Raw genomic sequence first — 15,907 nt, 5'->3', positions numbered from 1 at the left:
TCTCTCTCTCTCTCTCTCTCTCTCTCCCTCTCTCCCTCTCCCCCAGTCCTTGTCTCTCTCTCCCTGCGCTCCTCCGGTCGGCGGAGCTCCGCCACGCCGGTGTCCGTGCTGCCGTTTAACCGTCGTTTGTCCCCGCAGCGTCCCGCACGTTGCGGCGATAAAGGGACACGCACAAGTGCCTCGCGTGAAATGGTGACCAATGCTGCGATCAAATCTGCGTCAGAGGCGTGGAAGTGTTTGGCCGTGATGAAGCAGCCGCTTTTATGAGAATTAAAGTGCGTCCCTCGCAGATTATTGAGTCCCGGGAGGTGAGGAGCACCGGGAGGCGCACCGGGAGCTCTGTCTGTGGGGGTCCTCGCCCGGTTACTCGGTGTTTCACTGTGTTTTTGTTGTTGGGTTGTTGTAGTTTTTTGTCCCTCGCCTCGGCGGGATGTGCCTTTCGTTATCTGCCAAAAAGAAGAACAGTTACCGGGAAGCTGCCTGCGGAGGGCAGCAAAACTCCAGCGGAGAGCCTCCGCCGGAGTCCCTTTACCCCGCCTGGTGGCCGGACCGCTCACCCCCAGCCAGACCCGCAGGAGGGGGTCTGTGGCGGGACACACCTCCCAGACGTCTCTGTGGCTAAAGACACCTGCTAACAGGTTATTTTGGCTGAAGACGATGTGGAAGCAGATTGAATTTAAAAAAATCTGTTTAACGTGTGTCTCTGCTGCTGCGATCCAATGGCCAAAATAACACCCCGGAGATCAAAGAAGTTTGGTTTGGGCAGAATGAAAGAAAGAAAGAAACTTATTATAATTTTCATAGCTGGTTGGCTTAAATCAGCAATAAGTGTTTAGTTCCTAGGAAAACTTTTCTAGGATGTAAAATGTAATTACCAAATAATACGGGATTGATTTAGAAAACATGATTCAAAATACCACAATACATTGAAAAATTGTATCAATAAAGTATAACTACAGTGGAAAATATTTCTACTTTAAGCATATGAATACACTTCTTTGTGTGATTACATTACACTAGTGCAATTTAGACAAACATAAGGCTGTCTCATGTAGCCACATCATGACCAACTAATGATGATGATGATTACAATAATAATGATAATAATAATATAATATCTATTGATAGATAGATAGATAGAGAGAGAGAGAGATAGATGAAATTCTATTCTAGTCTATTCTATTCATTGCAGGGTGTTGTCAGTAACCTTGGTAACCACTGTAAACAAAGCAGTAGCAGAAGAGACTTCAATGTCTGCACAAGAGGAACCGGTGAACCTCTGTAAAGTGCTCAGCTTCCTCCGGGAGTGGGACCGAGGGGACAGGACGGTCCGCAGCCGCATGCTGAACACCTTCGTGACTCGAAACACCGGGAAGACGTTTTACGAGCTGGAGCTGGAGTTTGCCCAAGTCGCGAGTCTTTTCCTGGCTCGACTCACCACATGGATGAGACTCACGTATCCTTTCACCAAGCAGTGGGAGACAGTGGACTTTGCTTCATGTCTCATTGTGAATAACTCATCGGACACGAACCATTTTAATGTGAGAAACCCAGAGAGAATGCAAATGTTTGTTAGTTTTAAAATAAAAATACTTGTTTGGATGAAAGAATACAGACACTTCACGTGAGGGAGAAATTTTCAATTCTACAGTAGTCTTTGAAAATGTTGCTTTATCTTAAGGATTTCTGACAACTTCCTGAATATAGCTATGAAATGGTATGCAGCACGAACTACACAAACCTGGAAAATGTTACTTTTTTTAACAAGCTTCTTTTTTTCTTTTTTCTTTTGACCCGTGCAGGATTGGCACTGTGGATCATTTTCTTCCAATACCCTCTGTCTCCTGTATATTCCATTCCTACATCAATCACCTGCATGTCCTCTCTCACTGCAGCCACAAACTTAAATCAACTTTTTTAATGTCCAACAGTCTCTGTACAGACTCTATAAATCTGTAAATTTACCCAGGTGTGTGTGTAAGTGGAACCAAGTGCAGTGAAACACCTTCACTACGTAAATAGATACATGTTTGGGTCAGACTTGGGACTCCAGCTAAAAGCTATTGGGATCTTCCTGTCTGCTTTGTGCCAGTGAGTGAGCTAAGATACTCTCTCCTGATCCGCAAATTTAATTATATGTGAACTAGTAAACATATTTTCTCATGCGCTATTCCCATGTTTCAGTGATCAGTATTTGACAGAGTTCCTGGAAGATGGGGGGATTCTTACGCTGTTGGATATTTTGGGCGACTCTCGGAGCAAAGACCTTGACAAGGCCGAAGTTCTCAGTCTTCTAACAACCGTCTCAAACAGTGGTCGCAAGTACAAAGAGCTTATCTGTGATTGCCAGGGTGAATTTCACTAGTCATATGCAAGGACCTGCAAAGACCAGCTGTCATAATAAATAATAACTCTGCTGGAAAACTACACTGTCTGCCCTTTATATATTTTGCCTTTTCGTCTGTTTTGTTGCAGGTGTGAAGATCATAGCAGACTGTCTGGCCATGTCAAACACGTACGAAACCCAGGAGTCAGCTTGGACCCTCTTCAAGTCGCTGTCCCATGGTAACCCTAAATATCAAGACCAAATCTACAAGACTTTGATTACACTCATGGCTTGCACCTCACCGAAAGCCCAGCAGTTGGTGCTGCATGCTTTACATACTGTTCAGGTAAAACCAAAGTAAACAACAAGCCACCAAGTTAATGCAAAGATGCACTTTTTTTTCAAAACATGTATGTGCCTAAAACCTGATCATTCATAGTTTGGTATTTACAAAACCAGAATATTGATTGTGTGTACTCTAAACCTATTTTTAATCTGTTACAGCTGCAATTAAAAACAGCACATCCCTCCATAATAGAGCCTTTGCTTAATTTGCTGAGGTCCCTGCACCTGGACGTCCAGGAAGAAGGTAAACCAAGTGTAAATATTTTCTGGGTAAATGTTTCTTTGTGTGTGTGTGGATTGTGGAATAGTCCATTTGCTATTGTCACCATGTACTAAAAATGAGTCTGGTACAATGATTGTTTAGCCTTTATTAAGTCTCTCTGTGTGCGTTTCTTTATGACAGCTATTAAATTGATCTTAGACCTGAAGCGTTATGATGTAAGGGGGCTGCTGCTCACTGGTCTGGTGGCTCTACTGAGGCTGAATAAGGGTGAAGCTGATGAGATCACAGAAGGTAACATTTTACAAGTTTGGTGTAAAAGTGTTTAAAGACTAATCAATGCAATAAATAATTCTAGGAAACTTAGATCAACATGATGAAGGAAAAATATCTTGATGGTGTCTATTCAGATTTGATGAAAGGACGAGATCTTTCAGTCTGTTTGTTTTTAGATTTCCTTTTTAGACACTTGTGTCATTCTTGCACCAATCAGACCTTGTAATGTTATTAGTATGATCTGTTTGATTGATGTGTACAATTCAATCAGAGGCAGAGGTGATCAAGACGACTGGATCTCTCTCTGTGTTTGTACAACAGGCTGCTGCTGCTAAAGCAATCCGGTAAAAACTTTTGAAGTGTTTCCTGAAAATATTTATCAATGATTGTTGTTTCAAAATTGTACAATGAAGGCATACCGGATTCACATTGTTTGAATCCTGTGTGTCAAAGGTTACTGGCTGAGAAAGATAAAGAAGTTTCTCATGAGCTTGTGTCTCTTGGAGTGATCCAACATCTTCTGTATGCGATGGGTAACCAAGAGCATGTTGATGCCCAGATGCAAGCCAGCTTAGCCTTGGAGGTATGTTCAGTAATTTAAATGATCAAAAATTTAACCACAAAAAAACAATATTGCCATTTGTTAATTAACATTTCAGACAGTGTCAAATATGTACAGGACAACCATTTCACTATGTCCGTTTACATTTGCATAACTGAAAAAGTGTTTCATCCATGCATGATTCTACATACACATAAGGGTTCATGTATGTTTTTCAAAAGTCATCATTTGCGCACAGTTTATTTGGTACATAAAAAGTGCCGTGCAGCTTTTTCCTCTGATCATTAAAATCAGTTTCTCATTCTTTTTTTTTTTTTTAATTTCCACTACTTAAATGCATCCCAAAACACATCCATGCCTACAGTATATTAAAGTTAAATGCCTTCTCTCATCTTTATCCAGCATTTTGTCCGCTTATTCCCAGTTCTTGAAGAACATGTGCAGAAAGTCATGGGGACGACACTCTTCAGAGCATTCATGGTGAGTTCCAATAATCTTCTGAATACTGAAACCATAACATCATTTTAAGATTTATTTTGAAAGTTTAATGGCCTCAGCTCTAAAATTATCATTGTCTCCGCAGAACAAAGCGGACGCTTTGTACATGAATATGAATGAAACACAGGCACAAGTCCTCCTCGCAAACCAGGTTAACACGTCGGAAGGTGAGGATCGTAATGATGGTGGAGACGTCGTCTTAAATCAATAAGATTCCTGGGTTATGTGAGAATAGTTGTTTTCTTTTTTTTTTTCTTGTTTGTGTTCCAGTCTTGAAGGACAGCAAGTCTGACTGTTGACCAGAGGCAGGGATTGTCTTGAAGAAATGCAGATGAACTGTATTAACACTCTGTGGAGAAGTGCATCATTCTACAACTGTGCATAGTTAAATGGATCAATTCTTAAGCTCTGCTGTCTACTACTATTTATACAATGTTATGAATTCTGAACTTTACTTGTGCAAAAACAGAGTTTCCAGTGTTTTGATAGAAAAGCCAATGCAGTTAGCACAGACGTTTTCTTGAGAACATTTTGTTTGTAACTTAGTAACTTTTCCATCCTCCTCTATTTCATCCAGCGATGGAGTGGTACCCAGATTACAATAAACTTTTGGTCCTAAGGGAGATTTCCATTCCTTCAAAATGAGTCGCTGAGTAGTCATCGTGCCCAATGCCATTCATCTTTGTATTGGTTTGCGGAGACCATCAAGTAACTAGGAGCAGCTGAACACTGCCTGTGAATGAAAAACTCGTTTTTATATCTTGGAATAAAAGTCCAAGACTTTAATGCAGAGTTGTGCCTCCGACACGACATCTGTCACACGGTGGTGAAACTGTAGAGCTTCTGTAGTCTTAGCTTCGAGATAATCATCATGACATCAGATGCCTCAACAACACCCAGTTCTTCTGTCCAGGCATTCCTAATGTTTTTGTTACAGGGTGCAATTGAGACACAAAACAGTGATACAAGCATAGAGATAAGACGTTTTCAGTTTCATCTTAAAATTCAAGAATTTCCATCATTTAATTCATCAAATCAATTAATACACTTTATTTTTGTATATTTAACAAATAAGTAGACAACATAAGGATATATAAGTACACATACAATTATCTACTTTTAAACTGGGTTTTCACTAAATTAAGCTTCATCAAAATGGCAGATATTTTCTTTAATATATGATTCAAATAATTAATTAAAAAAGTCACAGTTTTGTATAATTAACGGGGCAATATAACATATTTTTCTTGTAGGAAAAATACATTCAAACCAAGATACCAATCATGATGCTCAGTAAGTGATATTATTCTACTTGTTTTAGTAAAAGGAATTATTATTACGTAATAGTGATTTGCGCCCTCCCCTCGGAAATGACGACAACGACGTCACTGGTATTCGTGCAGCCGATTGGACGAACGCAGCACGCTCATCCTGGACGTGGCGGGAGCGGGAAATAATCCTCGAGGTAAACAAGGCTGACCCAGCGGTGTACAGAAATCAAACAATCCCCATGTGTTTGCATTATAATGAGCAGGTTACGATCCGCAGTGCAGAGCGGCAAGAGAGCCGGACTGGCGATGGCAGCGACACCGAAGCGGAAGAGGTCAAAGATAGCGGTGAAAGACGGTAAATCACTGTTATTGAAAGAAAAATCAGAGAGGCTGCTCATATTCAGATGACGCACATCTTAATTTTTTTAATGACATGTCATCCAGAGCAACCGTTCTCCAAACAGGCTTTTTCTTTGTTAAGGCTGAAGTCCAGACTACATCTTCCACTATTGCCATTAACCATTTACGTCATAATAACAAACATATAAAACATGTACAAGATATAAACTGAATGTCGACGCCAACTTGTGCCATATGCACCTCTGTTTATAAAGCAATTGCAGCTAGAAAATGTTATTATTTGATGCATTGTTAGGCTCTAACTGTATTACAGATTTGCACATTATTCATTTATTTATTACAAAAACATGTGAATCACTAAAGACAAGAAATAGGCTCACAAAAGGAATGAAGAAGAAAGACCAGCCTATTTATAATGGCTTACTAAATTTAATCATTCAGTTTGATTGTACAATGCAGTCAATATATGCAAACTTGCCTCATATAGTTTACATTTAGGATAAATGAGATGTGACTTTGTTCTTGCAGAAGAAACCACAGATGCATCATCGCCTTCTACGTACCACACTTTCCCTGACGCTGCTGATGTTGTGAGATTTCAAACTCAACTCCTGAATTGGTACGGCAGGGAGAAGAGAGAGCTGCCGTGGAGAACAATGGTATAATTTGGTGATCAACCAAATAACAATGGTTGATCCATACACCTACCTATACGTATCGCTTGTGTGCTTTGATTTTTATTATTGCTATTCACATTACCATCGTTGAGTGCTTTAAATTTATATTCTTCCAATCTTACAATTAAAATGATGGTTTCAGTGCATGGAGAGTCAAAACCAAGGTACACAGCAGAAATCGTTATCAACACACTTAATATTTAAGCATTTTGAAAATATTTATTATATATCTGGATTTTGATTCTAAAGTACTCAAATGCTTATTTATTTATTTTTTTATTTTTTATTTTTTTGTAATTTATCACAATTTTGTATGAAAATAATATGCCGGCTTATTCCCTGCACTCTTTCTACAGGCTATTACCGAATCAGACGTCAACATCAGAATATATGCAGGTCAGTAAATAAATTATTTGACAGACATTTAAATCCATAACTACTGTTTGGAGTATTTCAAATATCTTGCTTGTTTTGTTTGTTTTTTTTAAGTGTGGGTTTCAGAAATCATGCTGCAGCAGACACAAGTTGTTACAGTTATAAACTACTACAACAAATGGATGAAGGTAGACTTCCTCAGTGTGGTTGTGACACAGCCGTGGGATTTTGAGCATTGTGCGTAATTCAGTTTTTTTTTTTTTTATATTTTGCATTTTAGAAGTGGCCTACAGTACAGAAACTTGCAGCTGCAACACTGGAGGTACTTACTTGAAGCAGTCTAAATGAACACGAGGCTTTCAGACTGTGTTGTTTTTTTATTTTTTATTAAATATATTTATTTCATTGATGGGCAGGAGGTGAACCAGATGTGGGCTGGCCTTGGCTACTATTCCCGTGGGAGAAGACTACATGAGGGAGCGCAGAAGGTTTGTTAGTTTCATAATGCAGCTTCAGTGCAACTTGGACAAGCGCTCCATGAATGGGTGTGAAGGGAGGGTCGGCCAAAGTAGGAGCTCGGTCATTCAGGCACTCGTATACCCAATACATACAATTATTAACATGGAATCCAGTATAGATGTTGGAATACTACTAATGAGCTCTATATACACTGTTGTAAAATGGCCACGATAATCAACTCAACCTTTCTCTCTCACGAAGCTCAGCCGGACCACATGCACATTAGCCTGTGGTTAAGACACAGGATCTCATCGTCACGCTTCAGCGTCGGGGGGCCTCCACATCCCTCTCCAGAAAACCACCAACACAACACGCACTCATGATTTAGCAATGAGTCATCCATTGCCCCAAACAATCCCTGTTGTTTTGCAGCGAACACAAAACTGATGATTGAGTCAGTCTGCATGTAATCGCCTTAATTTGCCATTGCATTTGGCTCTTTAGCATGATTTATTCTGCTCCATCACATTGGCTGTAATTACGGGTACAGGTGAGCTCTCGGGATGTGGTCGGTGCTGCAACCCAAGCTACTGTAACCTCCAGCAGGATGCTGGTGTTCAAACAAAACTCCTCTGCTCATTCATAACCTCGTTTAATAGATGACAGCATCGGACAAAGATGGACCTTTGTGAATAAACGCACTGGGAACAGTTATTGCAATTGAGTGTGCATTTTGTCCTGTTTCCACAAAAACGCATTGAAGTAGGGAATCTCCTTTGTTGTATTCACATCTTTTGAGTGTTGATTGTGTGACTGCTTTGCTGTCTGTTAGGTGGTGTCAGAGCTGAAGGGCCAGATGCCCCGGACCGTCGACGGCCTGCTTAAACAGCTGCCCGGAGTAGGACGCTACACCGCTGCAGCTGTAGGCTCCATTGCACTGGGAGAGGTGACAATATATAGATCTATGCACGTTGTTGTGGATCAGGATAACTTCCCATGCCAATCTTGAATAGAAATAGTCCAAGATTTATCACTGAGACCTCAGGATAATTTCCATTTTCCAGGTTACAGGAGTTGTGGATGGGAATGTGATCCGCGTGCTGTGTCGCGTCAGGGCCATAGGAGCAGACAGCACAAGTCCTACAGTGACTGAAGCACTTTGGTGGCAACACTTTAAACTTAAAAAATTTTTTAGAACATGTAATTTGTTGTAACTTAGATAATTACGGTTCTTTTTTTAATGCATTTTTCTCTGTTTCAAGGAGTTTGGCCAACATGCTGGTGGACCCAGAGCGACCAGGAGATTTCAACCAGGCCATGATGGAGCTGGGAGCACAGGTGTGCACTCCCCGAGCGCCGTTGTGCAGCCAGTGTCCCGTGCAGTCCCACTGCCGCTCTTATCACAAGGTAGGCGGGATCCAGTGTGTCTTCTTGGGCCACAAGGAAATGAATACTGTTTTTAGGTATTCAGGGGAGACCCATGTGTCTGTGCAGGTTCATGTCAAACAGGAGCAAAACTCACAGAAGCTTTTGGGAAAGTCGGACAGGAAGACCCCTGTCCTTCCTGATATAGAGGACTGCAGTGAGTCTGCTGCATCCTTTTTTTTTTTTTTTTTTTTTTCACACACGATAACCCTTCTCAGATGTCTTTGCAGATATAATGAATCTTCTCTTTTCCCTTCTCATCAGTGGACAGTGGCACGTGTCCGCTGTGTCCCTCTGAACCCTGGGACGATGAACTCGGTGTGCAGAACTTCCCCAGGAAGCCGGCGAAGAAGCCTCGCAGAGAGGAGCGAAAGCTGTCCTGCGTGGTGACCCGGTCCGGAGACAACGGAGACAAATACCTGCTCATACAAAGACCCAACAAAGGTCCGCGCCATGGAGGGTTTTACACAGTGGTTGAGTTTGTTTGTACAGGATAGGGGTTGAATGCAAAATTCATACCAGAAGAATCTCCTATTTAAATCAATATAAAACACCAATGATATAAAGAATATATTAGTCTTGTTTTACCCGAAATTCTGCTCATTGTTCAATCATTCTGTACATTTAACTTCATACCCATCCGTATCAGAAACGTCTTGGCTGCATCGAGCCAATTATCATTAATAAAGTCATGTCTTTCTGCATCTATGCATGTATGTGCCTACATATGTAACTGTGTGCTTTGCAGGCTTGCTGGCAGGCTTGTGGGAGTTCCCCAGTTTTCTACTCGGAGAAGAAAACTATTCAGGGAAACACAAGACGACACTGTGTGATGGAATTAACCAATTAATGGCAACCCACTTGACTGAAGGTGTCTTGCAGTATGTGGGAGAGGTGAGCCTGATAGTGAGCGCTCGTCAATCTCCTATGTACGTGCGCAGAGAGATCGTTTCTTTTGCTGTAATGCAGTCATTTGTCTGGATTTGCAGGTGCGTCACATCTTTTCCCACATCACTCAGTCTAATGTGGTTTATAGCGTACATTTGAAGGAGGGCGATACACAAGCTCGGATTGAAAACGCCCAGTGGCTGTCCAAATCGGCTCTGCGGGAAGCCGCTATGTCCACGGGACAGAAAAAGGTTTGTGTCGTTCTGCACTCTTAGACTGTGTGACTCCCTGCTTGTGTGATTGGTTTTGGTGCGTCGTTAAATGTCACATATTTAACCCAATGCTGTGGAAACAGGACTGCACGTATGCATGTGTTTCTTTGTGCGTGATCACGGCGTGCGATTGACGGCATGTGTTGACTCTCCTTCAGATCTTTAAGCTTTATGACTCTGTGGATGGTCCAAAAGAAAAAGGTGACAAGGTGAGCACCTCCGTGCAGTATATGATAAAACTCCTGCTGTCATCATGTCCTAACATGCCTCTGTGTCGTTCATCTTGTGTTGCATCAGGGTGGGAAAACGCTCAAGCAGGCAGGAATGAAGAGTAACAAGAAACTAGAAACCTCAAACAAACATAAAGCAAGTGCGGCAAACGGTGGAAGCCGGCAGCTCTCGCTCAACTCTTTCTTCAGAACTGCGAAACAGGAAAGCTGATAAGATCCTGGAATGACGGCGCCATTCGTTGCATAAGTGTTTTACTGTATGAACCTCATGATCTATTTCTCCTCCTCGCTGGTGGTATTGTCATGCCATATCGCCAGTTTTTAATAGTACTAGTACTGCATGTGCTGTTTGATTTTGTTTTTTGTAATAACCTTATGTTTATGATAATGCTATAAATATGGACTTTGACTCATTTGGACTCATTATTTCATATACACAGATCAATTATTTTACACTTCATTTGTAAGATTATTATATTTATCGCTCATAAAAATGCACCCTGGTGGGTTGAACTTGGTTCGACTCAACTAGACTACTGAGAGCATGGGTCATCCAGCCTTCTGAGTCACAGAGCAAATTGTTGGGTGACATGTCGTATGAAGAGCGACTTTGTTTATTATGTGTCTCGACACTTGAAGATAACAGGCCCAGGCACCACATTGGCACGAGAACCAGAAAGACAGTCTGGCTGAAAATAGTTGCCCCAATGTTAGATATATAAGCAACTTACTGAAATTATTATATTTGGCCCAAAACACCAGAGAGAAATTATCTAAAGATATAGTAAGACAAGATAGTATTACTTTGACCTCCAGTACCACTGTGAGGCACCGGTGAGTTATTCTTGACTGGGGTTTATCCTTCAACTCCCACATTACTGTAAACAAATCTGCAGTACTCCCCTCTTTCACCTGCATAATAATTTCTAAAATTATAAACATGCTGACACAGTGCCAAAAAACGAATCCATGCATGTGTTACCTCCAGAGGAGAGAGTCTTACTGATAAAGCTTTTAACAACCGGGCCCCACCATATCTTGAAGAATTGTTAGTCCCATATCTCCCCAGAAGAACACTTCATTATCACAGTGCTGGCTCACTGGAGGTTTCTAGGTTTTCTGATAGTAGAATGGGAGCAGAGCCTTCAGCATTCAGGCTTATGTGGAACCAGATCCCAGTTTCAGTTAGGGAGGCTGACAGTCTGTACTTTTAAGGCCAGAGTCAAGACTTTTCTATTTACTAAAGTTAGGGCTGTTTCGAAAGTCTGGAACCCCCCCCCAGTCTGGCTTCTTCCTGTTCGAGGGGGTTTCTCCTTTCCACAGTCACAAAAAAAAAAAAGAAAGGAAAAAATCTGTTTGCTCATGTGGAGTTGTTGGGTTTTTTTCTGTTAAAACCAACTAGACATAACTGTGTTGGATTTGGTGCTATATAAATAAAGTTGAATTGAAGTGTGTGTCTAAAGATAATCTGTCTGAGAAGTTAATAAATGAAAATCTGACTTGAATTCCATGTGCAGATGTCTCACAAAGTGTACCATAAATTTTTATTTTTCACTTTTGAACAATAAAGGGAAATATTCCCGTGTCCCCTCTAAAACTTGATACACTGTCAACCTGTTGTGTAACCGCAGGTTGCTTGTAGCGTCAGGACGCACTTTAAGGGGTTAAAAAGAAGAAGAAAAAAAAGAAGTTCATTTGGGCGGTATTCGGGTCCCATGTTACAGGAAGTACTGATGTCTTGCTACTTGACAAGCCAGCCGCCGCTTTATTTAGCGGTGCGCCCATACACCATGCATTACCGTAATGGCACGCTCAAACGGATTTCAAAATAAAAGCGACATTCCAGTGAATTAACTTTTTAATAAATGAATGTAATATTGATACTTAAACAACCATAAGAAATAAAGTAGTAATTAAACGTACTGTGCACAAGAAATAAACCCCAAAACAAACAAACGGTCCATTATCACTGTGATGTGGATTGACTTAATGATCACTAGGAATTTGGGAGTTCATTTAACTTTAAATGAAGCGATATCATGTTGAGTGTTTGGTCGTTATTCAAACTTTTAGTTGAATTTTATTTTGAAATCATACATGAGATTTATCTCGGACTGTGTGAAGTGAGCTCGGAATATTGGAGGTGATCCAATTTTAATTGAGGCGATATCATGTTTAGTGTTTCATCTTATTCAAACTGTTTGTTTGTTGTTTGTTTTTGCAGGCGGTACCTTTTATACACATTTCATTATTAATAGTGTCGTGCCGGCAGTGTGCATACAGGAACGAGGAAACACGCAATGCACAAACGATAACTGAACGAGAACCCGACAATAACAGAACAACTCAAATACGGAACTATAACACGTAACCATGACAACACATAAACAAAGTTAGACTTTCCCACAATCCTTTTCGCCCGCCAGTCCACAGGGCCGCTACAATAGTTTATGTTAGTGACGCATTCATTTATTCGGTTTGTCATTAAGTGTTATCAGTAGCAGTGGTAATAATTAGTGTTATATTAACTAACTCAGTGAAGGTGAGATCTCATTCACTGTAACGTCTCTTTTATTTCGACATCCGTTGCGTTGCGCTCTTACAGTAATGCATGGTGTATGGGCGCACAGCGAAACAAGCGCGGCCGTTGGCTTGACATCAGTCAGGAAGCTGTTCTGAAGTGACATCAGTTTTCTCCGCTTCGATTCAAACTTGCTCCGGCGAGAGAGAACTTGTCGGTCGGGTTTGCGGGCCACGGTGCGTGCTGGTCGGTTCAGTAGAGCCTGCAGGGCGGCTGCAAGCTGAAATCCGACGAACGTTATTCTGTGTCCGAAGGTTCCCCTCAACGCGCGTCAGTTAAGATTACCACGATTTCAGGGTGAGTAAATTTTTACAGCTGTCATGCCAGTTTCACGTGAGCGGCTTCCGTTCTTTTTCACTCACTGTTCGGATTGCCGTGTTTTTCAGATGGCTGCTGCCTGGCAAAGTGTCAAAACTGTGCACCAGTGGATAGTGGAGAACGGAGGTATGATTGCAGATTGTTCTTCCCCTTCCCCCCCCAAAAAAAGTTTCATGTATGGGTTGTGCACGTATTTGTTCTTGCAACTGTGGAAAAGTTCGGCGGTATAACAGTGCAGATTGTACGACTGACGTGAGTGGGAGGAGGGAGCTGCAGATGTGCGTCCTCCATTGAATTCACAATGTCTGCTTTGTCACTTGGAGACCTGCCTCTTCTGTGAAGAACACACGAGTATTATTATATATTGAACCCGAGTGTGCAAATAAATAACGCGACTTTCAATAACATTAATAACAAGACTGATAATAATAGGAATTATTATGATGATGGTGATACTATTAGATTTTATTTACAAGTTCCTTGGTTGGACCGGATAGAATATGAACATGTCAGAGAGAGCCGTTTGAAGATAAAACTAGAAATGTCAGGTCGAGATGTGCTGTAGAGAGCCAGTGGCTCCATGTGACCAAGGCTGCTGGAGATGAATGTGAAGGTTAACGCCCCAGAGAAGACTGGTGGATGTCGTGAAGGAGGACTTGGTGTCATTGTAGGCAGGGCGGGGGATTACTGGCAGACGGCCTGCTGTGGGCCGCACAGAAACAAAAGAAGACTTTTACCCAACTTTTAGCAACAATTAGAGCAGTGATAATGAGACAGTAAATGATCTAAAGACACAAACACAAGTAAGGAAATCCAAACCGTCTCTGGGTGGATGAAGGTGACGTGGAGTGAATACAATAAAAGGGTGAATTATTGTTGAATTAAAAGTTGATATGATGGTCTGGAGGCTCAGACTATTCTTTCTCACAAGTTTTGAGAGATTTGAAAAAAAGTAATCATATATGATTGTTTTTACAATTTATTAGGCCAGATTACTTTATTTGTCCTATCCTGTTCTCACACACAATCCTTTAAACTGTTTAAAGTAAGGTTTGTCCGTGTGAATGAATTAAGTCGTTGGAGTAATGATCATCAGTTAGAACATCTGCCTGAGAGCAGATTGGTTGCTAATTTAGTTTTTTTTTTTCTTTTACACTGCCACCTGTTTTCCCCTATAGAGATGTTCCATATACGTTTCTATAGCATTGAAGAGAGTCATGTGATTTGTTCTGTAGTGCCTAAGTGCCCCTGACTCAAAAACACTGTGTACCTGCAGATAAGCGGACGGATCCATGGCCCTTGGTGTTTTCCCCTGTGCCGGTGGCAATCATTTTCCTGGTTTACCTCTGTATAGTCTGGGTTGGCCCTCGTCTGATGAGTCACAGGCAGCCCGTTAACCTCCAGGTCGTTCTCATCGTTTACAACTTTGCTATGGTCGGCCTGTCTGCGTACATGTTCTCTGAGGTACGTTTGAAACAGATCTTTGTTAATTTTTAACTGGGGAAAAGAAACAATAAAACAATGTCGGGTTAAAAGCACATCATGTCATAGTTAGTGATTATGTGTGATTTTGCCCATGTTTGTTTAGTTCCTGGTTACATCCTGGCTGTCAAACTACAGCTTCTTCTGTCAGCCTGTAGACTACAGCACCGACCCATTGCCCATGAGGGTAAGAAAGCATCTTCTGAAAAAAAAAAAAAAACCTAAATACCATCTGCAGAGAAGCCACATTAAATACATGAAACAATCCCAACAATCTGCTGACTGGCTTGTTCCAAAGAAGATATGCTTGACTTCTTTATATCGTTTCCTCCTGACAGATGGCCAGCATTTGCTGGTGGTTTTTCTTCTCCAAGGTCATCGAGCTCAGTGACACGGTGAGGAATCTTTACATGAAATTGCACATCAGAAGTGGGGAACGGCGACGCTCAAATATTTATTGTTGATAGAGAGAGGCCACAGAAATGTCTTTCAATTGATGACTCCTCCCTGTATGCGTTTCAGTCGAAACGGTATTCCGGCCAGATTTAACCCTGCACTCTCCTCTCTCTCAGCTCTTCTTCATCCTGAGGAAAAAGAACAATCAGCTCTCTTTCCTTCACGTTTACCATCACGCCACCATGATCTTCAACTGGTGGGCGGGAATCAAGTATGTCGCCGGAGGACAGTGTAAGTCGACCACTGCTGGAGTTCCACCTCAGGACCAGTTATAGGATCAATATCGAGCAAACTTGTCACTTGTTCAGTTGTTCAAAATAAATAGCTATCGAGCGGCCTGTCCTCTTTGGCCTCAGCAAATAAATAAGCACAAGCGTTGTTGCCTATGTCTTGCTTACTCATAGGTAAACAAACATCAGCAATCAAAATGCTGCTTCCTCAAAATCTTTTTTTTTTTTTTTTGCACCCTTCTGTTTGCTCTCCGTCTTTCAGCATTCTTCATCGGTGTCGTCAACTCCTTTGTTCACATTGTGATGTATTCTTACTACGGCCTGGCTGCAATTGGCCCTCACATGCAGAAGTACCTGTGGTGGAAGCGATACCTGACGTCTCTGCAGCTGGTGAGTGGCTTCGCCTCTGTAAGACTAATGTTGCCCAATACCCCCCCCCCCCCCCCCCCCCCACTAATGTGACGTCCTGTGGACTACCTCTGCAGGTGCAGTTCATGCTCTTCCTCTTGCACACGGGCTACAACCTGTTCACCGACTGCAACTTCCCCGACTCCATGAACCTGTTGGTCTTCGGTTACTGTGTGACCCTAATTATCCTGTTCAGCAACTTCTACTTTCAGAGCTACCTCAAGAAGAGGAAGGAAACATGAGCTCAA

The 15,907-nt window shown here is 41.7% G+C and overlaps 2 protein-coding genes across 2 annotated transcripts; both read left to right on the top strand.

Moving 5' to 3' along the window:
• Positions 1 to 1,250: 1,250 nt before the first annotated feature.
• Positions 1,251 to 4,526, top strand: armh1 (armadillo like helical domain containing 1; the record flags this gene model as incomplete). Its single annotated transcript, XM_080506274.1, has 11 exons — positions 1,251 to 1,456; positions 2,023 to 2,091; positions 2,185 to 2,351; positions 2,476 to 2,672; positions 2,831 to 2,915; positions 3,075 to 3,185; positions 3,439 to 3,511; positions 3,621 to 3,750; positions 4,132 to 4,209; positions 4,313 to 4,394; positions 4,498 to 4,526. The coding sequence occupies 11 exons, from the start codon at positions 1,251 to 1,253 to the stop codon at positions 4,524 to 4,526; spliced, it is 1,227 nt and encodes a 408-aa protein (XP_080362400.1).
• Positions 4,527 to 5,753: 1,227 nt separating this feature from the next.
• On the top strand, positions 5,754 to 15,901 carry mutyh (mutY DNA glycosylase; the record flags this gene model as incomplete). The annotated part of the gene is made up of 22 exons (XM_080506272.1): positions 5,754 to 5,853; positions 6,387 to 6,517; positions 6,892 to 6,931; positions 7,025 to 7,098; positions 7,191 to 7,232; positions 7,327 to 7,398; positions 8,202 to 8,315; positions 8,434 to 8,531; positions 8,632 to 8,776; positions 8,864 to 8,951; positions 9,059 to 9,238; positions 9,543 to 9,688; positions 9,784 to 9,933; positions 10,113 to 10,163; positions 10,252 to 10,377; positions 13,152 to 13,209; positions 14,360 to 14,547; positions 14,672 to 14,752; positions 14,904 to 14,960; positions 15,138 to 15,252; positions 15,514 to 15,641; positions 15,737 to 15,901. The coding sequence occupies 22 exons, from the start codon at positions 5,754 to 5,756 to the stop codon at positions 15,899 to 15,901; spliced, it is 2,349 nt and encodes a 782-aa protein (XP_080362398.1).
• Positions 15,902 to 15,907: the final 6 nt, after the last annotated feature.

The sequence above is a fragment of the Blennius ocellaris genome (genome assembly GCF_963422515.1).
Source record: "Blennius ocellaris genome assembly, chromosome: 12".
Classification (NCBI taxonomy): Eukaryota; Metazoa; Chordata; class Actinopteri; order Blenniiformes; family Blenniidae; genus Blennius; species Blennius ocellaris.
The sequence above is the reverse complement of the archived record's forward strand: the minus strand, read 5'-3'. Positions and strand labels throughout refer to the sequence as shown.